Here is a 24,939-nt window from a genome sequence, read left to right on the forward strand (position 1 = left end):
TGCTTGTATTTTTATTTCGATCCTTTTTACTAAGACGAATATCTAATAGAAACCATTTTTTAAATATTCTAAAAGTAATGAATATTCTGCTGCTCAATCAAATGACTTCAAATACTTAAATCTATCCTCTAAAGAGACCTAAGTATATAATAAATACTAATATATAATATTATAAATACGAAACTGATGTCTATCTCTCTGCCTGTCACATCTTTACGCTTAAACCACTGAACTGATTTAGATGAGTTCTGGTGAGGAGATAGTTTAACACATTCGGCCCCGGCAACGATCCACTTAGCTCTTACGCTATGTCTACGCATATCCCACAGCGGTCACTTCTATGCCAGTGACACGTATGCGTGTCACAGACGTACTTAATACATTCCGGTGCCAGTGACACAACGTCTTGACTTTTTAGTTCTTACTCCTATGCCAGTAACACGCATCGTACCTCCTAAAGACTGGCATTGCGGAACGTTGCCGGGCCGAATGCGATCCACTAAGCTCTTACGCTAGGCATAGCGCATATCCCACAGCAGTCACAAATACGTGTCACTGGCATAGGAGTAAGAACTAAAAAGTCACAGACGTTGCGTCACTGTGGCCGAACGTGTTAAAACCCAGGGAAGGACATAGGTAGGATAGTTTTTTTATCCCGGAAGATTGCGTAGTTCCCGCAGGAGAGCGAAAAAACATGCCTACTCTTTTCTCAAATCGCCGGCAACGCATGCGTAGCTCAACTCATGCTGTGGCTGTCCATGGGCGGGGGTGATCACTTTCCATCAGGTGACATGCCAGCTCTTTTTCCCCTTATCATATGTATAAAAGTTCTGGGCACACAAAGTCGTGGGTAAAAGCTGGTAACTATACTTAAATCAGTTCAGTTTAGACTTGCACCGTAGCAAGTCGTCAGGGTTACAAATTATTAGAATTAGATTTCTGTCCGATAGTATACTGTGACGGTTGCTTTTCAATCAGTATGACCACTTTTTGTCGGGGAATCTACCAAATATAAGTACTGCTAATAACTACTATATCCCATTTTAGGGTTCCTTACCTCAAAATGACCAAACCTGTCTATCCGTCTGTCACAGATGATTTGCTCCGTAACTGCTGAACCGATTGAGTTGAAAATGTGTAGGTAAGTACTTACATATTATGATATATTATGTAAGTCGGTGAATTCAAACTAAAACTTACCGAAATATTTTTCTTTATTGGTACATTCAGCATTAAAAGTAGCTGGTTACTTTTGTACTTTGTCGTTTTACAGCCACGTACTAAGCGCCATACAAGATTGACAAATGTGTTAATGTGACAGAGTAAAAAAGTAACCAGCTACTCTTGATGCTAACCATACAGCATACTTAGATACTTTAGCATACTACAATGTACTACATCATTATCATTTTCGCTTTAAATATACTAAAAAAGTAGAAATCAAATCAACTAATAGTGGTCACACTGCTTTCAGTTTTCTTAATTATATACTTACTTCTTTTTGGGATATTTATCGTACTAGCTTATACATAAGGGGTAAAATAAAGTGGATAAAGCTACATAAAGGTAGGATGCAAGATTTTTCACTATTGTAAATGAGACCATGAAAATGCAATGCATAAATTGCAATCAGTAAGTTTGTAACGATTTTATACGTAGATGAAATAGCTCGATTCCAACGAATGAGCAACGAATCCACATCCACAAAAAAAATATCTCAGCTGTCATATCAAATATGTCAAAACATCTGTGATGTGGTGGTGTTTTGGTTTGTAGGCGTACTTATAATTTAAATTTTGTATTGAATATCAACACTACACCATGGGTACAACGGGCCAGTCGATCACCCTTGCCAATAGTATTATTGGCGTAGGCATATTGGCTATGCCCTTCTGTTTTCAACAAGTAAGTTTCCGCTTCTAATAGCAGCTTTCATTTGATTCAATATTTCCAGAAATTATTTTCCCAAAATCTCTTCACAACGCGTGTGTAACCAAACCACCAATTTCGTTAATACTCTATTACTTGGCTTTTATTAAAATTAACTGCTATTTATTTTGCATTTAATAGAATGATGTTTTTAACAAAACCGAATTTTTCGAACATGTTTGCATTTCTTTTTAGTGTGGAGTTTTACTGGCTACGCTGATATTGCTGTCCATGGGGCTTGTTTCCAGACTATGTTGTTACTTCTTACTCAAAGCGGCACTCCTTGCCCGCAGAAGGAACTTTGAGTTTCTTGGTAAAGTATCACGATGTTAAAGATATCACATAATTAAAAGAGGTAGATATGTAATTATCGCAGTAAATAAAGCATAAAAGTTGTTAATTGTAGTCTGGCCTCATGTGAAGAAAGGGATAACCATATATGTATATATATATGTAACAGAAGCAAAAGGGATATGAAGCATATTGTGTCTTTTCTATTCTATGGCCATGTTTCAAGCAATTCTTTGGATTTTTTGTGAGCATTATTACTTAAATACCTAGATAAAATAATTGGATTCTATTATTGCAGGTCCAATGTTGTGACTGATTTATAGCTTTCTTTTTTGTTCATGCAATAATGTTCAACAGAGTCTAACGGTTTGCAAAATTATTGAATATAAAAGCAGATAATAATTCTATGTGAATGGAGTAGCGCGCAACAGCTACTTAAAAATAATTGTTAATTAATGCTTCCAGCATTCCATGTGTTTGGTTCAGCGGGCAAGATGGCGGTGGAGCTCGGCATCATCGGGTTCCTCATGGGAACCTGCATTGCGTACTTTGTGGTTGTTGGGGACCTCGGCCCACAGATCATTGCCAAGATGTTTAACATTAATCAAAGTGATATATTGAGGTAACAATAGTGTATATGTTATGCCTATCCAATTTATTAAGTGTAAACAAACCAATTTCATCAAAATTCCTGTATAAACACTCACTAGATCAAATCAATAACACAATTATCTATAATTCGTGTCTTTTAACTAGATGTCTAATCACGTTTTTCACCAAAATTAACTTGATTTCAATATTTGTTTTTCATTTGAAAAATCTTCGTCAAAATCTGATGTTATTTCTTGATTGAAACATGTGCATAATCTGTAGTAGCATAAACTAGCGTAGAGATGGTGGAAAATTTGACATTTTAAAAATTGATTAATGCGCGGACGAATAAGCGACTTTTATTTACTTTCCTTTAAATTAAAAAATAGATACTGCTTTTATAATTGAATAAACAGTCTTTGGAATGAAATCAAGTATTGTTAATAATAAAATTCAATTAATAAATTTATCAATTTACTGAAGGGATTAATTATTTTGCAATAGGTTCTAAGTTTTCACGTCATTGAATGTCTGTGGTCGGATAAATGGCGTCTTTGTTTACACTTTTTATAAATTGGATCAAAATACAATATAAATGTCTAATTTAGTTCAAAACTAGCAACCTGCCTGGCTTCCCATTGGTGTAATTTTGAAAACAGGTGAAAAATAAAGAAATTCTAAAAGGCTGTGACTTCACATTAATCAATACTTATTTCTTCATAATTATTAATTACATCTGTGTGAACTAGTTACATATATGTATATGACATCTATACACCTTGTTTTTCTAGGTTTCCGTTATCTTTGAGGGAATTAACATTCAATGGGTCAAATACAGATAATTTTTCCAAGAGACTTGTGACCATAATTCTTACTGTTTAACAGATAATTAAGAAAACTCGCTGCGCTCACTGCGAAAACGTTGGCCGCTCGCTCAATCGCCATTACGCAAGATTATATTTTGTTTTGCAGAACATCAATTATGGTAATAGTGTCATTAGTGTGCGTGCTGCCTTTGGGTTTGCTGAGGAATGTAGACAGTCTCAGTAACGTCAGTGCTGCCACCATTGGATTCTACTTCTGCCTTGTTATAAAGGTAAGAGTGAGAAGTATCTTTGTTTAATAATTTTAAAGTCTCTGAGTATGGCAGTAAGTGTTGTAAGTTAAGGAAGATAATATGCATGCTTTGAGTTAACATACAGTATATATTGTTTTCCAACATATCTTCATTGTCCTATCCTACTAATATTATAAATGTGAAAGTTTGTGAGTAGGGCTATGCGGTATTGGGTTTGATGGCGATACCGGTATTATTCCGGTATTCAAATTTTGAAAACCGGTATCCCGGTATTTTTTCGGTATTTTCCGTATTTTCCCCTTATTTTTCTTTCTTTCTGTATAAGTCTGTTGTTTTGTTGAAATATAACCAATATAAATGAAAAGCAAGATTTAATAAACTTCCCTTTTAATGACCAAGTATTAAAATAAACAACTGAAGTTGCTAATTGTTAACTAATACTAATATGGGATTCTCTAATTTTTCGGTGAAAATTGTTTTGCCGATTATTAGTTCTCAACCAAATTTTCGCATAATATCTTTTGCTTGTACAAGGCTCATTAAATACCCAGTTCAAGCTTGAAAGGTCTCTACTGATGAAATCAACGCTCCGCCCGGAACCTGCTCAGTGCTCAGCTCCAAAACCCGCTTTCAGCTCAAATTTCAAAACCGTTTCGAATGCCTAGGTAGCGACGTGGACGATTACAACGACGGGTTTGTGGAAGCTGTCCATACGATTGGGTCTAACTTCTTCAAAACCCGCCGAACCGAGAACCAATAGGCTCTCGCGCTCTGGCCTTAGGCTCATGGAGGTGAGGCGTGAGATGCTGCTACAGTCCTCTGGTGACGCTTGTCGCTTTCGGCAGTGCAATAGGCAGATCTCAAAGTCTCTGAAGCGCGATGTACGCCGATTTAATACCAATAGCATTGAAGAGGCTATTGAGCGTAACAGAGGCTCTAAGGTGTTTACCAGGGATCTGTCTCAAGTGTCGCCCCCTGCGCAGTGCTTTGTGTAATATTCCATGTTGTCAGGACTTTTAGTGTGATGTCAGGATTTTTTAACCTCCGACGCAAAGAGGGGTGTTACAAGTTTGACCGCCGTGTGCCTGTCTGTGGCACCGTAGCTCTTAAACGGGTGAACCGATTTGAATGCGGTTTTTTATATTTTAAAGCACGTTTTCTAGCGATGGTCCTCAGACATGTTTTATCAAAATCGGTTCAGCCGTTTTTGAGATATTGAACTTTGAAGTGACAATGTCGGGGTTTTCCAACATTTTGTTGGTTAGGTCATGTCAAGCAGGATATTTTTTTTTTATATGGCAACCCTAATTGCAGGTGATATCGGAGGCGGCGACGCAGCTGTTCACCGCGGAGCTGGGCGCGCGCATGGAACTGTGGAAGCCGCAGGGGGTGCTTCAATGTGTGCCCATATTCTCGATGGCGCTGTTCTGTCAGACGTGAGAATCTATCTAATACCTTTAAACGAGCAATTCATGTATAAACATTTATATTATCAGAATCTCGGAAACGGCTCCAACATTTTCGATGAAATTTGGTATGTGGGGGTTTTCGGGCCGGGGGCAATTAGGGGATGACAAATCGATCTAGCTTGGTCTTATCTCTGGGAAAACGCTTATTAACGAGTCATAGCCGGAGCAAAGCTCGGTCGCCCAGGTACAAATGTTTTAAACATTCGTGATTTTCACTCATAATTAATACCACAATCGGGACTTATCACGCGGAAAAACGAGTAATAGTTACCTCGACGTTTCGACCACATTACAGTGGCCTTGTTCATGTGGTCTACTCGTATCGTGTCATGGTTGTGGTATTAATTTAGACATAAGAATAATTACATACAATCTTATTGCTTTTAATTTCTTAAGTTCAATTCAATTAGATTGATGATTCCGCCAAGTTCGGTTAGCCCTTTGGTAGCTTCAGTGTGCTGTACTCTATTTGCCCAAGTTTAGACTTGCACAATAAGATAATGTTCTAATTTTTTTAGTAGTACCCAATTATCTATACCTACTATAACTGTGCTTGTGCAAGATCTTCTAATTTAAAGATTTTAATTGAACATAATAACATGGTTATTTAAACAATAAGTTCGCAAACAGCTGCATTAGCATAAACTGAGTCGCAGCTGTTTACGTCAACCTCAATACATATGAAGTCATGTTCCACAGTGTTACACTTTGAAACATGCCAATGAGAAGTAGACTAGCTTCAGGATCTGTGTATCAGCAATGGATCTAAGGGACCTGAAGACGTAAATTAATTTTCTTACTCGACCAACTATTCTAACACAGCAACAGTGCAAGTCTAATCTTATGCAAGTCGCTACGCGTAATGTAGAGGTCAAGAGGACAGGCCCTACTAGGCCTTATATATTATATTCCACTAATTCAGTTACATACCCTGGTCGTCTCGCTATCTCCAAGGCGGATATTCTGTTTGTATTTATTTATCGTCGTATCGTATTTCTCCTGCAGACAACTGTTCGAGATTTTCGAGAGCCTGCCCACTCTGTCGCTCGAGAAGATGAATGTGGTGACAAAGAACGCTATTAATATATGCACGGCCGTCTACTTCACGCTCGGGCTCTTCGGCTACATCGCGTTTAGTAAACACGAGATATCCGGTAAGTGAGTGACTACACCAAATTATCTTATTTATTTATTTATTTTATTTTGTGCAACATCGTTCAATTAAAGATTTTAGTTTACATAATAACATGGTTATTTAACATAAGTTCCCTTAATAATACAAGTATATAAACTGAGTAGGAGTAAACGTACCTTAAATAAGAAAAAAAAAGTTAACAGGAAATGACGAATATATATATAGAAATAAATAATAAATATACATTATAATAAGATGTGTCACTAAAGTAAATTAAGTGTGAAACATGTGTATGTGAGTGTGTGTGTTTGTATGTTATAGGAAATACTTGTTCACAATTGAAAATTTAATTGTTGATGTGACAAAGGGGTACACATTGAAATGACTTGTTATACGTGCGTAAACCCTTGTAGTAAGAGTCAACGTAGTTGTTCGTTGAAAGGGATACTTTAAATAGTTGACGAGTGCGTTTAGTTGGGCGCACAAGGCCCAACCTGCGCAAGCAATGCGGGCAGTCCAGGCGGCCTCTCGCCACGTCGTGGAGCAGCATCATGTCGGACACGGTTCGTCGTAGTGTAAGTCAAGTGAAATTTGCAATTCATATGAATTCGAAATGCCTGCGACTTTAAATTGAGATTTTTATGAATTTACTTTGAACTCGTTCTATTCTCTTAGAATGAGTTACGTTCTGAGGGGACCAAACGCAACTGGCATATTCAAAGTACGCTTAAGACATATGCACAATAAATATTTGTATGCATGCAAGATCTTTAAGGGGCTGACAAACTCTCATGACGAAACCGAGACTCTTATATGCCTTATTACTTATAGTGTCTATGTGTTCGCCCAGAGGAATTCAGTTCCATTGCCTAGAGGAATTCAGGTAATTCAAGCACGGCTAAATGAACCATGTCAAATAGTTTTATTTATTTCTCTTCTTTTGGCTTCGATTATTCGTGTTTGTTTAATGGTGTGATAGTAAATAGATATTTTTTATTAAAAAATCTGATTTTAAAATTCTTTTGTATTTACTTGTAACGTAGTAATTTAATAATTTAATTTGTAAAAATACTTTGGAAATACTAGTATACATTTCGGACTTTACGATAAATGACAACTGTTTAAAGCCGGGTGCGCATCATGTGATTAAAGTTCCATCTTTGTCACTCGTTGCTATTATAAGCAGGACAGCAACATTTCAAACTGTCAATTTGCTTAAGAGTGTAGACCTGCTTTATAACTGCTTTTGTGACGGGACACTGCAGGGGTCGAATGAGGGTCATTACTTAAATTTTGTTTATTTAATTCAGTTTATCACATTTTTGGAATCTGATTTCTGAAAACGCTTCACAAAGCCTATTTCTCCAAATGGTTTTCGATTTATTGTATGTTGTCAAAAATTGGGTCATCCCAATTGATGATTTTATGTGAGAAATAAATGTGATAGACTCTGGCCAGCGAAAGCTGTCTACTGATGAAATGAAACGATGTTGATACTTAGATATTATTTAAATTTTCCAGATATTCAATTATACTCGGGACTTTTCAAGCTGCATCAAAATTCATGTAGTAATGTGTGAAAGTTGGTGATGCACTTTAAGAGTCCCTTGGTAAATTTTATGACCTTTGTCAGTGCCCATTTACGTACATTTTTTTTTATTATTCGACTGGAGGGAAAACGAGCACTTGGGTCTCCTGGTGGTAAGAGATCACCACCGCCATTAAACGTCTGCAACACCAGGGCAGATGCATCAATTTAATTGGACCATTTTGACCAGATGTGCAATGAATATATTTTCTAACATTTCATTTCTAACATAATCTTATAACATTTGCATTTTGAGGATGGTTGGAGGTTGAATTAAACAACAAAACCAACCAGCGATATGCTGAGCAGGGACCTTTTTATAGCGGCAACATTTCTTATTGTTATTTTTACTAATTATGTGTCATTGCTGTTATAAATATAATTTATAGCAGAAGTTTGATTTTGGCAGTCTCAAAAATGATACCAGATTAAATTTTCGTAAAAAATGCTTGGACAGTTTTCGCTGCCCAGTCTACCGTCTCTTTGTATACGGTACGGACAAAACTTTACATCTGTCAACTAATACAATATGACTTATAAATATGCTAAGATCATCAACGTGCACTAGATATGATAAGCGAGTTTTTTTCAGGGAACATTCTAATGAGCCTGAGTCCAACGATGACGAGTGACGTCATCAAGCTGGGATTCGTGATGTCACTCGCCTTCAGTTTCCCGCTCATTATCTTCCCCTGCCGAGCCAGCTTGTACTCTTTCCTCTATAGAAAGGTAACTATAACCACAACTATAACACAGTTATCCCACTAATTTTATTTATGCGAAAGTTTTTAAATCTGTTTGTTTGTTACACCTTCACGTCTAAACCGCTGAACTTCGGTATACAGTTTGAGTCCTAGGGAAGGACATGAGATAGTTGTTACCCCGGAAAATTGCATAGCCGCGGGATAGCGATAGGCGAATTCTACATGGACGGAGTCGCGGGCAACAGCTAGTAATAAATAGGTATTGTATTATATTTAAAAGGGGTCATTCACAAAGTACGTCACACAATTACGTTGTCAGGCCAGGCAACTTTAGGGATGGCGCCAAAGATATTTTTTCGTGTGTGCCGAAAGGGGGTCGTACCAGCATCTCTTGGCAATCCGTCGCCAATGAGGGCTATCGTTTTTTGACTTTCTAGATGGCGCCACTGCTGCGTGAGGTTTTAAGTGTGGCTTTCAAAGTCTGTTATTACGGGCGTGAAAACAAAAATTAGATTAAAATCATATTTAATACACCTTAAAACCGTACCATATAAATATTGAGCAACCACTGTGTTGCGTAGTCCCATTTTGTTAGAAAAAAAAGGGAGGACAAAAGTTTCCGAAAGACAAAACTGTCACAAAACACAGACATTCATTGCCCCATAACGCATTATTGCCATAATTAATTTCAGGTAATGCAAAATATTCACAAAATTATTCTAATTATAAATAAACTCGCGTAGCTCGCCCAAAAACTATGAGATTTGACATTTCGGAGACCTCACGCTACACTAGCGCCTCTAGCGGCGAATTCATACGCGACAGCCCTCATTGCATCGCGCCCAAAAAATATTTAATCACCATTATTTTCCACAGGTCCACCCCTCCCAACACGATCACATAATCAACCACTCGATCCCCGAGGGGACCTTCCGCTGCATCACCGTGGCCATAATAGCCATGGCTCTTTTCGTGTCCCTCCTTATACCCAACATAGAGCTGGTGCTCGGCTTGGTGGGCTCCACTATCGGGGTGCTGATCTGCGTCGTGTTCCCTGCTGCTTGCTTTGTTAATGTCACGTTTAAGAATACCAATGAACGTGTGCTGGCCAAGGTGAGGTTATGATCCTACTTATATAAATGCGAAAGCTTTTAAGTCTCTTTGTTTGTTACGTCGTCCTAAAAATATGTAATTAGTCCTTCAATTATAATATTATCAAAAAAAAACATCGAACATCACATCTACATACAAATTTTACTAGAAAGGGACGAAAGTGACGCGCTTTATGTGGCCTAACCAAAATGTAGTGTGTCTTATTGTTTTGTAATCTTTATTGTGCAGTACCTGGGCGACCGAGCTTTGCTCGGGCTAAAACACGTTAATAAGCGTTTTCCCAGAGATAAGACTAAGCTAGATCGATTTGTCATCCCCGAAAACCCCTACATACCAAATTTCATCGCAATCGTTAGAGCCGTTTCCGAGATTCTGATCATATATAAATACAAGAATTGCTTGTTTAAATGTATTAGATTAGATAGATAGATAAAACACATGAACTTAACAGTTAAAAAAAACACTCCACGCGGCTGATAATTAACATAGTATCTCAATTCCAGGTGATTCTAGTACTAGGCCTTGTTATAATGGTACTTGGGACATACGCTAACCTACAAGCGGCTGAGAACACGCACGACAAATACGACGACAAATATATCACACAGGAGAAAATCGACAAAATTGTTGAGGATTTCTTCCAGTCTAAGAAACTTGAAAATGAAGGTAATCTTATCTTATAATTAATCCGAATCTCATTTATATATCTGAAAGATGAAACGTCATGTCTTTTTAAATTTATTACATTTGCAGGTGTAGTTGTTAAACCACCGCAAACGATTGAACCGGTAGTAAAAGAGGAAATCAAAAACATTAAAGAAGTAGTCGTTGATTCAGAAGTACAACCACCGAATCCAGTTCCTCCAGAATCTCAACCCGTCGAGAACAACAATCCACCCCCACCAAACCCTGACACAGCTAAAGAAATTGAAAATAAAAAAAAAGAAATCGATGATAAAAAGAAAGAAATAGCCAAAGAAATTGATGACACAAAGAAAGAAATAGCTAAAGAAATAAACGAAAAGAAGAAAGAAATAGCTCAAGTAATTGCTGATAAAAAGAAGCTTAAAGAATCACCGGAAATCGACAATCAAGAAATCGATAAGGTATCCGAAACACATCCGAAGAATCTGAATAAAATTACCGATGCGAAGCTTTCGAACGGAGAAACGAAAAATGACGAAAAAGCCATACTTACTAAAGATGATGTGAAGCAAATGAGCAATCAGCAGAAAATCGACTATATAAAACAAGCTCAATTTATAGAGACTATAAAACAGCACGGAGAAGAACAAAAAGAGTTGCTAAAAGAGCAAAAAGAGATTCTCGATAACATTATGAAAACAAAGCAAGAGTTGCAGCAAAATAACAACGAAGCCAAGAAAATTGCCGTGGAAAGTATACAAAAGATCGCAAATATGGCAATACAAAGCTTAAACGCCGTATCCGAGCAACCAGTTGATCCTATTGAGAACATAATGCAGCCTGTTGATAATACCAATGACGCTGTTAAGAAGATAGCCGACGTTGCTGTTGAAGCTATTAAAGAAATTAAAGAAAAGCCTTTAGTTATTGCGCCGGTGGTCCATAAGGAGAACATTCTTGCGAACGAAAATGATGGACCCAAGCCAGCTCAAAGTAACAATCAGGTAAAACGAAGCGAACCAATTGTGGTTCCAGCTCAAAATGGTAACAAAGAAGTAACACAAAATTCAATCGACGTTCCAGTTAAACCTACACTAGTGAAGCAAAACCAAAATGTGCAACAGCAAAATAGTGTCAATGAAGTAATACCAAACGAACCAATTGCTCAAAATCCTTATGTTCCAGTTCCAAATGTCAATAACATAATTGCACCTAAATCTGTAGACGTAAACCCACAGGAAATAAAGATAGATCAAGTTAATAATGTTCAACCAGTAGCAAACATTGCTCCAGCAAATAAACCTATTGAAAACTTAGTATCCAGTAATATTGTTGATAAATTAATAGCAGAAACTAGTCAAAATAATGCAGTGCCTCAAAAACCAGTAGAACGTAGTAACGATCATTCTCATTCTCCTGATGAACCCCAATCTTATAAACAAGGCGAAGATGCACAAAAAATATTAGATACTAAAGAAAATATACTGAATAACGTACCTTTACCTATTGCAATGAACGGTAACGGTATAAAATCTGCAGAAAAGAAACTAGAGGTCGTAAAAAGTCCGGAAATACACGTTCAAAATCAAAATGGCGCTAAAGAAGACAGTGTTAAAACTAATGATAACTTGCTTGGAAGACAAAAACGAGAAGTAGTAGATTGTGGAGATAAAGTATCGCTTAAAGCTGAAGACAAAGAAATTTGCAAAAATTTACTTAATTCTAAAGATTCCCAGGAAATTCTTCCGAAAGTGGACTTGAATGATGCACTAAATAATGGCGTGCCGGTAGTCAACATGGATATGGTGCATCACATGCGGTCTTTGAAAAGTTACAATGAAGAAAAAGAAAGATAGAAAACTAATTTTTATTCATATTGTGGCAACTTAATTCATTCAGATAATTTTGTAGCAATACCTGTATAATCAAATAAGTCGTGATAGCCTTGTGGTTTGAACAACCTCTCAAGCACAGGATCGTAGGTTCAAACTCGGGCTCGTAGTTTTTCGTCCTAGTTTTTCGGAATTTATTTGTGAAATTAAATTTGAAATTTACAATGACCTTGACGGTGAAGGAAAACATCGTGAGGGACCTGGATACACCTGTGAAGAAATTCAGTGGGAACTACGGGCCAAGTTCTCTCATTCTGAGAGGAAGCCTATGCCGTATATATTTGATATTTTTTTAGTTATTTTATAAATCAAAGCTTAAGCTACTTTTACCTTTTATAGTTGCCACAGTAAAATCTTACAAAAGTTCCTCAATAAGTCCAATGAAATTGCAGACAAGATTCTGAAGTCAAGTAACGATAAATTAGGAATTATAGGGCTTTTACACAAGGCGACTGGTGCAACTAGGTATAGTAGTAAAAGTTGAGTATAGCTGCAAAAGTTCGTCATATGCGAGATCCTTGCTTAGTTTTCATAATAAATTAAGTTTTTAAAATTGTATATATATAATTGTGTAATTGTATATGAGTTACGTTACATTGCGTTGAACCATCGAGAAAACCGTAGGTTCACGATCGCAATGTAACGAAACACCGCGTAAATAACGCTCACAGCCTTTGCACACCGCGTTTTTAAACGCACCGTCGATGCGCGTTTTTCTTTCCATAGCAGCCATTCAATTCGCGTGCGTATCGCGTCCGTATCTACACAAACACGCGTCGACGGCGCGTTTAAAACGCGGTGTGCAAAGGTCCTTACTGTGCTTTTTCGAAATGTTAGTAAGATATAATGTTAAATACTGCATTTACTTTACTAATTTATTGTTATTTATTGTAATTAGTCTATTTTCCATCGATAAGTAACGTGAATAAGGTTAACGAATAAGGTTTTTGACGTGATCTCATACGCGATTTTCTAAAATTTTATTGATAAAATAGTTTTGAAACCATTTATATGATTCCATCGAATGCATAAATTCTAAGTTTACAAGGCACTGACTGAATAAAGTTAAAAATAAAAAACATTGTATTGAACCTTTGACTTTTATTTTCTTAGTAAAAAATGTAAAATCATATAAATAAAACGAAAGTTACACTATTACTACAGACTTGAAATAAGCATTTATTATGGCCCTGAGATCAAAGACTGTCATAGATACACTAAAACCAGCATTAGAGTACATCAGTTGGGTCTACCAACTCCAACGTCCATGAGTTAAAAGTATAAAGGTGTATGTTTTCGCGATCTCCTAGGGTTTCATTACATTTTCACCTAGGACTTAAATGTAATGTGATAAAGTCTATAATTATATCAGTTATCAGTAAGGAAAATAAAATCCTTAAAGATAACTAGGTACTACTTGTCTGTGAGGAAAAAAAAACTACACAGATAACCAGAGGCCGTATTGCCTAACGTTTCTGATGCACGCGATCGCAATCAAATGACAGATTTCGCATACAAAAACTGTCATTTGATTGCGTAGCGTCAGAAACGTTAGCCAATACGGCCTCAGTTCTCTAGTTGGTTATCTCGAAGAAATGAGGGGTGATTGTGAAACAAATATTATACACCTCACCTCAACTCAATGTAACCAGGATAAGTAAATAAATAATAATTATAAATATGACAACTGACACTAATTTGTTATTTACTTTACGTGCCTACGGATCGCTAATCTAGCGACATCGTAACCGAGCTGCGTTAGCTGACGACGCGAACATGCCGGCGCCGCGTGAGCACGAAGCACGAGGCGCTGACCAAGCACCGCGCGCCAGCGGCGCCGGCGGACGCAGCCTCCAAGAGTTAGTCAATTGCTAGCATCGCATTGGCCCAGGCTCTTAGGTTAAGTTAGGTTTAAGAACTATTTCATGTAATTTTTATATTTTAAATAAAGTTATTCCATATAATTGGGTTTTTGGATTCTTCGCCTGCAACTTCCATATTTAATTTACCTAGTCTCAAGCTAAGCAAAGCCTGTAATGGGTACTAGGCAATGGATAAACATTATGTACTCGTACTTAAACAGACAAATACATATTAAAAGTCCCAGACTTGACAACCATTTGTATATTATTCATGCAAGTATCTGCCAAGACCGGGGATCGAACCCCGGGCCTCCAGCTTTCAAATCGTAAGTTATAGCAGGTCTAATCGGTGTACTCTCTTGCTGTTTCAACATAATACCTAAGCTCTTTGACCTATACGGACTCATAACGGTTATTTCCCAGTTTTAATTGCTTATTAATTCCTAGCCAGATTACACGTAAGTAAATGCAAACAAAAACAAAAGGAATATTTTCTACGCTTATTTAAATAATAACAATCACTAAATTAATTTCTACTTATTGACATCACTTTCTTCGACTGCTAACAATTTTTTGGATCTGAAATGAATGAAAATTGACATGTTGAATGAAGATATAATATATTATCATTATCACAATTAGTTTACCATTTAAACCAATGTAATTGGAGCCCGCCATGACTAGACGACGACTGTGTAACTCTTCTCGATTTGAGAGCTGGGTCCACCCTTGTTACTTATCATCATTATCATATCAGACGCAGGACGTCGACGTATCCACTGTTGGACATAGGCCTCCTCCATAGACCTCCAGTTGCTTCGGTTGGAAGCGGCCTGGATCTCGCTGAGCAACACTGAGCCTATTTTTATAAAGCCTATAACCACTTGACAGTCCAGAGCGCGCGACCGATATGCCTCCAACCGTCCGGTTTTTTTATCGACGGACAAACTGCGCTGTGCTTCCACAATTTTATATCTACAAGGTTTTGAATAAAGACGAAATACTGAGACGTAAATTAATGTTTAATTATTCAAATAATATTTATAAAACAATGGCATATAAGGTTTCTGCACAAAATCAAGGCTAAACTTTATGACACTAAAGTATCCATGGACGGGTTTCAGCATTTTGGTTTTGGATACCATGGTATCATCGGACTGTCAAGAGGATAGTGAACCACAACACACTGGTTGAAGACTTTCGCCTTAAGACACTGAGTAATTTTGGATGAAAATACGAACCTTGTGGTCAAGAATATTACCTCTTCCCGGTATCGGATTTAGTGGCGCTAGCGTTGGAGGCGCGGCGCGGGCGGCGCGACGGCGTGACGCTCCCCGACGCCTCCGACGCCGGCGAGCCTGGCTGGCTGTCTGTGTCCTTCTGCAAATACGGTGTTCGACAACATTCATTAACAACTCCAAGATATAGCTGTAGTAAATAAGAATTGTCGGAAGGAATGCAGTGACATGGTACTGAAGTGTAAAGTTATCTTCGACTTACCCTACACGGATTTAGGAGTAATCATTGGAGTGTTTCAATCGCCTTATTTTCGTGTCACATAATTTTATCAATGGGCTGTATTATTTAGACGTCTTTTACTTCTACTAGAAAATCTGGAATCTGTAAGAGACCCCCCACACTGGCGTTTTTCGAGCGTCGTCGTCGTGCCAGCGTCCCCGCAACGTCGACGCGACGCCAGCGCTGGCCGGCTTTGGCTGGCGTTGTGCCATTGTACTTGTTCGCAAAAAAACGTTGCGGTGGCGTCGCTGTAACGCGGTAACGCTGCGCGGACGCTGGCAAGACGACGACGCTTGAAAGACGCTAGTGAGGGGTCTCTTACAGAATCTTCCATGTCAACAAAAATGTGCCCACGAAAATCATACAAAGTAAATAATCTCTCGAATAATAAGCGTAACCCTTAGACTTGTGATGATTTAGGTACTGACGCCTCCAAAAACGGTGCTAATACTAACCCGTAGGTCGGTGGAGGCGCGTCGCCCCTTGGGCGTGTGCAGCGCCTCGCACGCGCGGTTAAACGACGCCCGCCGGCCGGGCCGCGCCGGGCTGCCGGGCGCCGGCGACCCGCGCTCAGAATCACCCACTACAACACAATATTCATTTGCATAGACACACTCATAAGTATACATAAAAAAAAACCGGCCATTGAGTTAATTTGAGACCCATTTGGTCAAAAAACCCTTTGCATTGTCATACAAAATGACAGATGGCTATTCGATCTTAAGTGGGTCCCAAATTAACGATCGTGACCGTATGTGTTTATGCGGGCCTATGACATCTGGCAGCATGGTACGGTAGTGTTGCTCTGAAGATGAGCTCTGGTTGAGTTCGAAACGCGTCAGTGTAGTGTGGTGGTGGTAATAGATGGGTTTGTGTGATTTGTGTATGCTCTTACAGTGTGGAGGTGGAGCAACTGCATGAACACGCATAATATTGCATAAACTTAGCTATCCTTAGGTCGCTAGTGAGCAAAGAAATTCTTTTAGTTCATTTAAAACATAAGGAGACAAGAAGATAAGGTGATATGGGCCTCCGCAAAGTAACGCCTGATTCAATAAATTATTTATAAGGAGTTAAATTACACTTACCGACGTCTGCGGAAACTCTTCTAGACGCGGCGCGAGCCGCTTTCGGTAAAGTCTTGGATTCAGAAGCAGCACGACTCGTCCGAGCTAAAAATAACATTCAACGTAAGTTATCTTGAATATGCTTGCTACCCAAAAGAAAAGAGGGGGCACGTGAGTTTTATTGGTCAAACGAAAATATTAATAAACATTGCTTGACTAAAAATGGTTTTATTAATACAACATAACGCGGCGCTATACAAATTGCTTTTCGTTCAATTAAATGTATTCAATAAACTAAAAGAATTTCTTTGTTCACCCGCGACCTTATGATAGCTAAGTTTATGCAAGATATGTGTGTTAGAGTCTAACGTCTGGTAGCATGGTGTACAGTTGTGTTGCTCTGAAGATGAGATCTGGTTGAGTTCGAAACGCGTCAGTGTAGTGTGGTGGTGGTGATGGATGGGTTTGTGTGATTTGTGTGTGTTCTTACAGTGTGGAGGTGGAGGAACTGCATGAACACGCATATCTTGCATAAACTTAGCTACCATAAGGTCGCGGGTGAGCAAAGAAATTCTTTTAGTTCATTGATATGAACCTCCGCAAAGTAACGCCTGATTCAATATATTATTTAAATGTATTCACACACAAACGCAAATATATTTTCGATTTCATTTAAACGATGAAATTCAAGTGGCCCTTATTTTCTTTTGACTTGTATAATATATATACTCAGCGCCACTCAGCGGCACAAAATGTTGCCCACCCTTCATACAAAATTGTCGATTCTGCGTTCTGAGTAGGTATATTATACAACTCAAAAGAAAATAAGGGTCACTTGAAAAACCTAGAGGTTATAAACAAGAATAACATCGCATCATGTTTCAAAATCAACTTTCTTTACACAAATCGCACAGTACCTACCAGATGGGAAGAATTTTATGCCATGACTATTTCCAAGATATCATTGGTGTGGTACGTATCTTGTGTACCTTGGGGGACGACACAACAGAGAGATATTACATACACCCCAGTACGTGATTCAAGTTTCCTCGACTGTATCTACAAATCGATTGTTATGTTACAAATAAAGAACCTATACGGGTAAAGACCAAAAAGTTGCACACCGTTAAAGCTGCGTTAGTTATCCATACAAATGTATGATTAATTTTCGTGTCACAATGGAAAAAGTTAATGGAAATTAAAAGAAAGTAAAAGTTTTTGGTCTTCACCCATACTGCAGTGGATGAGTACTGCAGTGGGTAATAAGTATTTACGAGAAACCAGGTTGCGTGCAAATCGTACTTTATTGTTGGTCGTTTGTATGTGAATTAATCAGATTTATACAATTTACCATTTTGGTTCTGTTCGCGTGGCAACATACGAAGCTTAGTCCTTAAGTTTGGGCTAACTCAATATCAATAAAAAGTCAAAGTTAGGGCCAACGCTAGCTGGCGCGGGTACAGGTACAGTCAAGTGTAAAAATATGAACTTATTCAAAGTTTCAAAAATAAATACCACGAACTTTTATTCCGACGCAATATGGCCGTAGTAACATTTTTGAGTGGTTCCAATAGATACTTATTTTTGCACTTGACTGTACAGTCCGTCGCACGCGACGCGCGCAGTTAGCGCTGCTCATTCTATTTTTCAACCTGCTCCGTGCAAACCGAGTCAGATAGCGTAGGTCCTTTGGGCGTGTTTAGTACATGAAAGATAGGTCGACTGGTGGCACCCGATAGAGTACAGGTTCGTATTACAAATACTAAAGCGCTAAAGAAACAAGCAGAAGCAATACTCACGCATACGTTTGCTGTTATCCGAGTGTATCGAGCCGTTGGACTCGGGGTACATCTCCGAAGAGTCTGGCGAGCCTGGGTGTTAGGACATTAGTGCTAAGTGCAGTATTACGTATTAGCGAAGCGTTCTGAGTAAAAGTGTGCAACGAATGTTAATTAAGTTTTAAGATTTCCCAGAACGTAGTATTTGAATTGAATAAAAATTTAAAGTTTTGCCAACCAAATGTTTAAAAAAAATAGCTTATTTTCCTTAGAAATACTATGAAATACAAACAGCAAGCTAGCTTTTAAATTTGAACAAAACCTTCATGCGTCAGTTGGTCTCACATTTGACTGGTTTTTTTTACTAACTTTTATTTAGTTTCACCCGTCCCGTTGTCTGTCTGTCTGTAATCAAATCTTGCAAGTTAAATTTGACCAACTTCCAGTAGTCAGATTAACTTGAAATTTGGAATACTTATGTAAATCGCGTGACAATACAATAATCTAGTAGTGACATCCTGGTAGTCCAGCCAAGATCGTCTCCGCAGGACGGAACTCTTCAACGATTCATGGCATCAACTTGAAATTTGATATGCAAATGTAGTTTGGGTGACAATGCAAAAAAAGCTTGTACTAATAATGAAATTTTTATATTTAGGTTATTTTGGCAAGGCTGATTGAATCTAAAGATAGGTAGTTAATATACTAGGTGCCTTAAAGTGTATTTCAAATATTTCATCAGGTGGTTGGTTTGTTTCATTAAACGCCTCAGCAAATTTTTGCTCGAAATTTTTGATTCAAATGTAGTCACGTCTTTGACGCTGTACACTTTAAATGTATGGCAACATCTGTTAATCACAATTAATTATCCTGAAAAACATTTACATGGGTGTTCAATCAAACTAACCGAATCATACGCCGAAATATTTTTCGGATAAGTTTTAAAATACCTTGTATATTAGCAAACTCTTACTGGGGCCTCTTAATTCCGACTAAACAAAAAGTAAAGACAGACTTCTGCAAACAGCAACGTAAGACCAGTAAAATTACGTTCAGAGGTGGCTTTAGACTGCGTATCCATCAGAGATGTGTGAGGATGTATTGCGAGGAATAAGTTTGTTATGAACCAATAGAAACGCTTCATTTACCAATCTTCGCTCAGCGCAGCTCTAGTGGAAACAGCTCGGCGGAGCGAGGTTAGGTAAAAAGGTAAAAAAACTGGGGTCCAGAGCAACAGCCAAGTAGTCTCATATTTGTATTTTTTAATGTCTTTAACAGCAGAAAAATAACTGCTTTGGATTCACATACTTTGATAGTAACTAGGGCCTCGCAACGTTAAGGCTTCGTTTCGACCAGGGATGTACGAGGTAGTTGAGCGGCGCGAGGATGCGTAGCGAGTCTAGCGAGGGCGTGTAGCGGGCTCTTTTCAAATAAGAGAGGGGTGCGGTGAGGCGGGGGCACGTCACTGGCCGCTACTAGTGACTGAGTACTTCGCAGTATATTCCTCGCACACATCCTTCCCTTGTTTTGTATACCTACACAAAAACCTCTCCCCGCTGAGCTGTTTCCACTAGATCTGCACTGAGCGAGGATAGGTAAATGGAGGGTTTCTATTGTTTCATGATAAACACATTCCTCGTACATCTCTGGTGGAAACACAGCCTTAAGGCCGCCATGGCTATGCCTAGTTAAGCAAGTGCCTGGCAAACTAGTTGAGCTACGCACACGTACGAAGCGAGGCGCGGTTACACCCGGTCTCACATTTTTTTTCGGAGGATTCAGTCTTTATTTATTACTTGGTCAGAATTTTTCAAAAGCAAAATAAAAAACATCGAACTTTACAATCTACAAAGTTAAAATAGCATTGCAGAACAAACATCAAACAAACAAATAGACAAGTATCTTGGTTATATGCCAGGAACCAGTAGCATAATTGTCAAATCGCAATCGCATTCATTGTTTTGTTTTCTCAGCCAAACGGTAAAAGATGCCGGTAGAAATAAAGTAATGCAGAATGCGATAGGATATTTAGGTGCTGTTTCACCATCCATTGAATAGCGTTAACCGACGGATAAATGTGATGCCGTCTCCGTCTATTCGAACAAAACAAATAGAGAAGGCATCACACCTAACCGCCAGTTAACACTAATCAATGGATGGTGAAACAGCCCCTTAGTTTACACTTTTAAAATAATTCATACTTCTTTCAAGTGTATTTCTATAATAGGCAACACACGGATATTTTCACTTATTCAATGCAGTCGTGCCGGCTCTTGTGCATTGACCTGTACTATCGGAGCTTACCGTCAAAGTCTTCTTTATTCAACAGGCTGATTCTGTCGATGGGCTGCACGTCGAACGCGGGCGGCGCGTCGTCGACGGAGCTGTCCGACGCGCTCGTACGTCGGCGACGTTGCACGCGTTGCGGCTTCGTCTCGAGCGACGCGAGCATGGATTGCTGATTACGCGTTAACCTGCCAATGTGAAACAATATGATCAATGTTTTTAGTGGCATCTTTTCATTTCGGCAAAAAATAAATCAAAATTGATTCGTTTCACAAATGGTTCACATGGTCAAATATATTTTATTGGGATACTTTATGTTTCACGTTTTTCACCAGTTATAGCATCTTTTTTTTTTTTAATCTCATTATGTAAAGCTGTTGTGCATTAATCATCATAATGCAAGCAAATACTTAATTTTTTCCTCAATTAAAAATCAAATTGAAGTAAAAATAATTAAAAATAGTTATTACCTTCTCGAGCTGGAGTATTCACTTATATCAGCCTTTGAATCTTCAACCGGCATCTCAGGTATAGCACTCAACTCCGGCTTCACAGCCACAATTGACTTCCTGCCTTTTCTGACGGGCTCACTCTTTTCACTCGTTCTACTTCTGGTAGATTTGACAGAGCCTTCGGACGCCACGCTAGCATTATCATCTATATTCTTACTCCTAGTTCTCGTCGAACGACGTTGTGGAGTAACAGGGCTTTCAACTTTGCCTTCTTCCAAAAGCTCTATTTCTCTTGACGCTCGGCGTGTAAGTATCTTTCTAACTTCAGGAGTTTTAGCGCGCTGTTTTGATGGGGTTTCTACTTCAACTTCTTCTGATTTGTTGGAAGCGATAGATTTCGCACGCTTTCTGGTTGTAGGAGTTTTTAGCGTTTCAGGAACTTTATCATCAGTTTCTACTTGTTCTGTATCAACATCCATTTTTTCTTTACTGGACTTGTTAGAAGACGTCGATTTGGTGCGCTTGCGTAAACGAGATTCTGAGTTATCTTTTTCTATTGGTTTATCTTGTTCCATTTTTTTGGGTAGCTCAACAGGATTATCTTCTAGGATAGCTGCCGGTTTTTCAATTTCTTTTGCTGATTTTAGTTCTAGTTTTTCTTGCGTGGTTTTTGTCTCTAAGCTTTTTTTCTCATCGCTTACACCGTTATCATTTTTGGTTATAGTTGATTCAACTTCCAACGTTTTTTCTATATGTGTTCTGTTATCTACTACATCAACGCTTTGTGAACCAGATGACACTTTTTCTTTTTTACTATGAGCATCTTCCACTTTTTCAACTATTATATCGAGGCTTATTGGATCAGCTGACACTTCTTTTTTTTCACTAGCGGCTTCTACTTTTTCAACTACTACATCAACGCTTACTGGATCAATTGATACTTCTTCATTTTTCTCATCAGCAGTTTCCATTTCTTCAACTATAATATCTACATTCAAAATATGCTGAACACCTACAAAAAATATAACGTACAATTTAAAAAAAAAACCGATGTGATGAAACATTACACAAATGTGGAAAAAAAATATTACCTGACTCAGCCTTTCCTTTTTCATCTTTATTTTTCTCATCAGAATAATTAAGCTCCATTTCGTTGTCCGATATATAAGAATTATCATCAGTAAGCAATGAAACTTGACCTTGATTCAGTGCATCAACGCTCTGTTCACTTGTTTCTGGCTTACTTGTTTCCGTATTGCTTGTAGGTGCTTCTGATACCTTTTCATGAGTTTCTGTTGCAGGAGCTTGTATAACTAGTCTGTTACTATCAGACGATGTTTCTTCATCTAATTCTATGCTATCTGATGAGGTCTTATCGTTAGATGAGTCTCCTATTGATATTATTTCTTCATCGTCGTGTTCTGACAGCGAACCCTGCAAAGTTTGAAGTTAATATTATGAACAGTATTACAGTAAAGCAATACTACTAAAGCAAATACAACAAACTTAACAAAATGAGAGTTACAATAAATACAAGAATATTTTTGATCAATTCTCTGACTACACAACTAAAAATATTAAATAACATGGTTCAAAATGTATCATTAGTGCAGTTTTACTTACAACACCATCATCCTCATCTGAGCTTTCAACACTTGACGTATCTTCAGCTCGCATGACAATTTCTTCATCCGACGAATCACTCTCATTGCTCATATCTCCCTCTATCTCGTTAATCTCCATCTCTATCTCAACAATCCTTTCTTTTTCCTTCTGAATATCTTTAGCCGAACTGTCTTCTTTCCAACCTTTATCATCAACGTCACTATCATTAGTAATGAGGCTAGATTCATCTCGTAATACCGATTTGCATGACAGAGTTGATACTTCTACTGTTTTAGTCTTGATATCTTTGACTGATGCTTCATGAACCACGCTTGTTGATGATTCCGCTACGCTACTCTCATAACTGTGCAAAACTGATTTAGCAAATATACTTTCACTCATTGTAGTAAATGCTGGTAAAGATTTTACGTTCACCAATTCATCTCTATCTATATCTTTTTCTGGAGTTTCACCGGCGCTGCTTTCACAGCTTTTTAGTACCGATTTACCGAATTGGGTTTCGTTGATTTTGGGTAGGTTCAAAGGTTGTATGTTGGTCGTAGTGCTGTCAGCTGATTTGATTTCTTTGTCTGAAGTGTCAGCTGTGAGCACTGATTTGTTGATGATAGGTGAAAATGAGACATCTATTGTGTTTGTAACTGGTTTTAGTGGTTTCATTGGAGTACATTCCATTAATTCGGGGTCTTTCTCTTCTATTTTTTCTGTAACATCTTCAGGTTCTTTTTCGACATTTAATTTTGTTTTAGCGAATGCGTTAGCTTCTAATACGATTCGGGACAGAGATCTCTTGCCTTTCCCGGTGCGATCAGCTTTAGGTGACATCAGTTTTTCTGGTGTTTTTGATCGGCTTCTATGAAAATATTAGAACCTACGATTAGACTCGATTTTGGATCAAAAAGTTTTCCAAATCATGGCATGGTTATCATCATGACTATCCGTTGCACTCAGAAATTTCAATTGAATTTATTTATGTGTTAGATTCTAATAATTCGAATATATACTATTAAAAAATACAAATGAAAAGCTTTTAGGATCCAATAACGTTAATTGACTTCTGAGTGTGGCAGTATTCAAGACTGGTTTAAGAATACAAATAACCTATAATATTTCCGTTGTTCAACTCAACCCTGTGTCTTCGGTCCGTGAACACACGAAGACACATGAGAGAGCAGATCCTAGGACAAAATACAATAATATATGAAAGGATTGGTAAAAGTATTTGACTGAGACTACAGGTCTTTTCATTAATCAACCATGACTTTTAAATCACTCATCAAGCCAAGTTTAAACCGGCACGAAAAATTCTGCAAGTTGAATTACACTGCGGCGCTCGATTAACTTCAAATTCGTTTGCTTTACGGCCTCGCAATGTATTGCAACTTGCGCTATTTTCTTGCAGGTTTAAACTGGACTATAGTAGGTTTCGTTATAGAATATTACGAATACCCATATATTTGAATAACGATTACTCAGTCTTGTACCAAACTCTGTAAAGCAAAGCCAACGAGACGAGATATACTTCATCTTTGTCTAATACGTCATTATGACTATTTCTCTCCCTTTCTGTCTCATGACTTAATTTATCCCGTCTCGTTGTCTCTGCTTTAGTTTAGTTACGTGTCCCAAGTGTCACTTCTACATTCATTGTTATTTATTCTGGAGAATGGGAGAGGCGTTCCATTTTGTCCATACCTCAAACTACGCGGGCTCTTGGGCACTTCGACCTCGACTTCGGGGGTGCGCGAGCGGCTACGGAGCGCCCTACGCGGCGGCGACTCCGCCTCCGACTTGGTCGGGGACTCCGTAATAGGATCCAGGCGCGGGGACTCCGCTACCTTTTCTATTCGCTCCGGAGTACGAGATCGGCTCCTGCGCAAGTGAGTAAACATTCAGCGGTTTTGCGGTTTTTTTTTTC

General features: G+C 38.2%; 2 protein-coding genes across 5 annotated transcripts in view; one reads left to right on the plus strand and one right to left on the minus strand.

Moving 5' to 3' along the window:
• The first annotated feature begins 1,721 nt into the window (after window positions 1–1,721).
• LOC141430528 (uncharacterized) lies at window positions 1,722–13,370 on the plus strand. Its single transcript, XM_074091267.1, has 10 exons — window positions 1,722–1,905; window positions 2,125–2,242; window positions 2,686–2,842; window positions 3,784–3,907; window positions 5,204–5,325; window positions 6,364–6,512; window positions 8,674–8,810; window positions 9,662–9,898; window positions 10,402–10,564; window positions 10,652–13,370. The coding sequence occupies exons 1-10, from the start codon at window positions 1,822–1,824 to the stop codon at window positions 12,397–12,399; spliced, it is 3,039 nt and encodes a 1,012-aa protein (XP_073947368.1). The 5' UTR covers window positions 1,722–1,821; the 3' UTR covers window positions 12,400–13,370.
• A 251-nt stretch (window positions 13,371–13,621) lies between these two features.
• Elys (AT hook containing transcription factor 1 homolog) overlaps window positions 13,622–24,939 on the minus strand; it is a 38,489-nt gene continuing 27,171 nt past the window's right edge. For 2 of the 4 annotated variants that reach the window (XM_074091265.1, XM_074091262.1), the window contains 10 exons: window positions 24,717–24,893; window positions 23,022–23,874; window positions 22,490–22,832; window positions 21,417–22,410; window positions 20,965–21,134; window positions 18,682–18,753; window positions 16,904–16,987; window positions 16,271–16,398; window positions 15,559–15,677; window positions 13,622–14,876 (listed from right to left, as the gene is read on the minus strand). In XM_074091265.1, coding sequence (XP_073947366.1) covers window positions 14,831–14,876; window positions 15,559–15,677; window positions 16,271–16,398; window positions 16,904–16,987; window positions 18,682–18,753; window positions 20,965–21,134; window positions 21,417–22,410; window positions 22,490–22,832; window positions 23,022–23,874; window positions 24,717–24,893 — 2,986 coding nt within the window. In that variant the 3' untranslated portion in view covers window positions 13,622–14,830. Of the gene's footprint in view, window positions 14,877–15,538; window positions 15,678–16,270; window positions 16,399–16,903; window positions 16,988–18,681; window positions 18,754–20,964; window positions 21,135–21,416; window positions 22,411–22,489; window positions 22,833–23,021; window positions 23,875–24,716; window positions 24,894–24,939 lie in introns of all 4 variants that reach the window. The other 2 variants (XM_074091263.1, XM_074091264.1) reach the window with 2 other exon arrangements.

Source organism: Choristoneura fumiferana, chromosome 8, assembly GCF_025370935.1.
Source record: "Choristoneura fumiferana chromosome 8, NRCan_CFum_1, whole genome shotgun sequence".
NCBI classification, from domain to species: Eukaryota; Metazoa; Arthropoda; class Insecta; order Lepidoptera; family Tortricidae; genus Choristoneura; species Choristoneura fumiferana.

Bases quoted from the DNA above. Each gene is read 5' to 3' on its own strand.
- LOC141430528 (XM_074091267.1), top strand. From the start codon at position 1,822: ATGGGTACAACGGGCCAGTCGATCACCCTTGCCAATAGTATTATTGGC. The intron at 2,843-3,783 runs GTAACAATAGTG...TTTGTTTTGCAG, and splicing joins AATCAAAGTGATATATTGAG to AACATCAATTATGGTAATAG. The intron at 5,326-6,363 runs GTGAGAATCTAT...TTTCTCCTGCAG, and splicing joins ATGGCGCTGTTCTGTCAGAC to ACAACTGTTCGAGATTTTCG.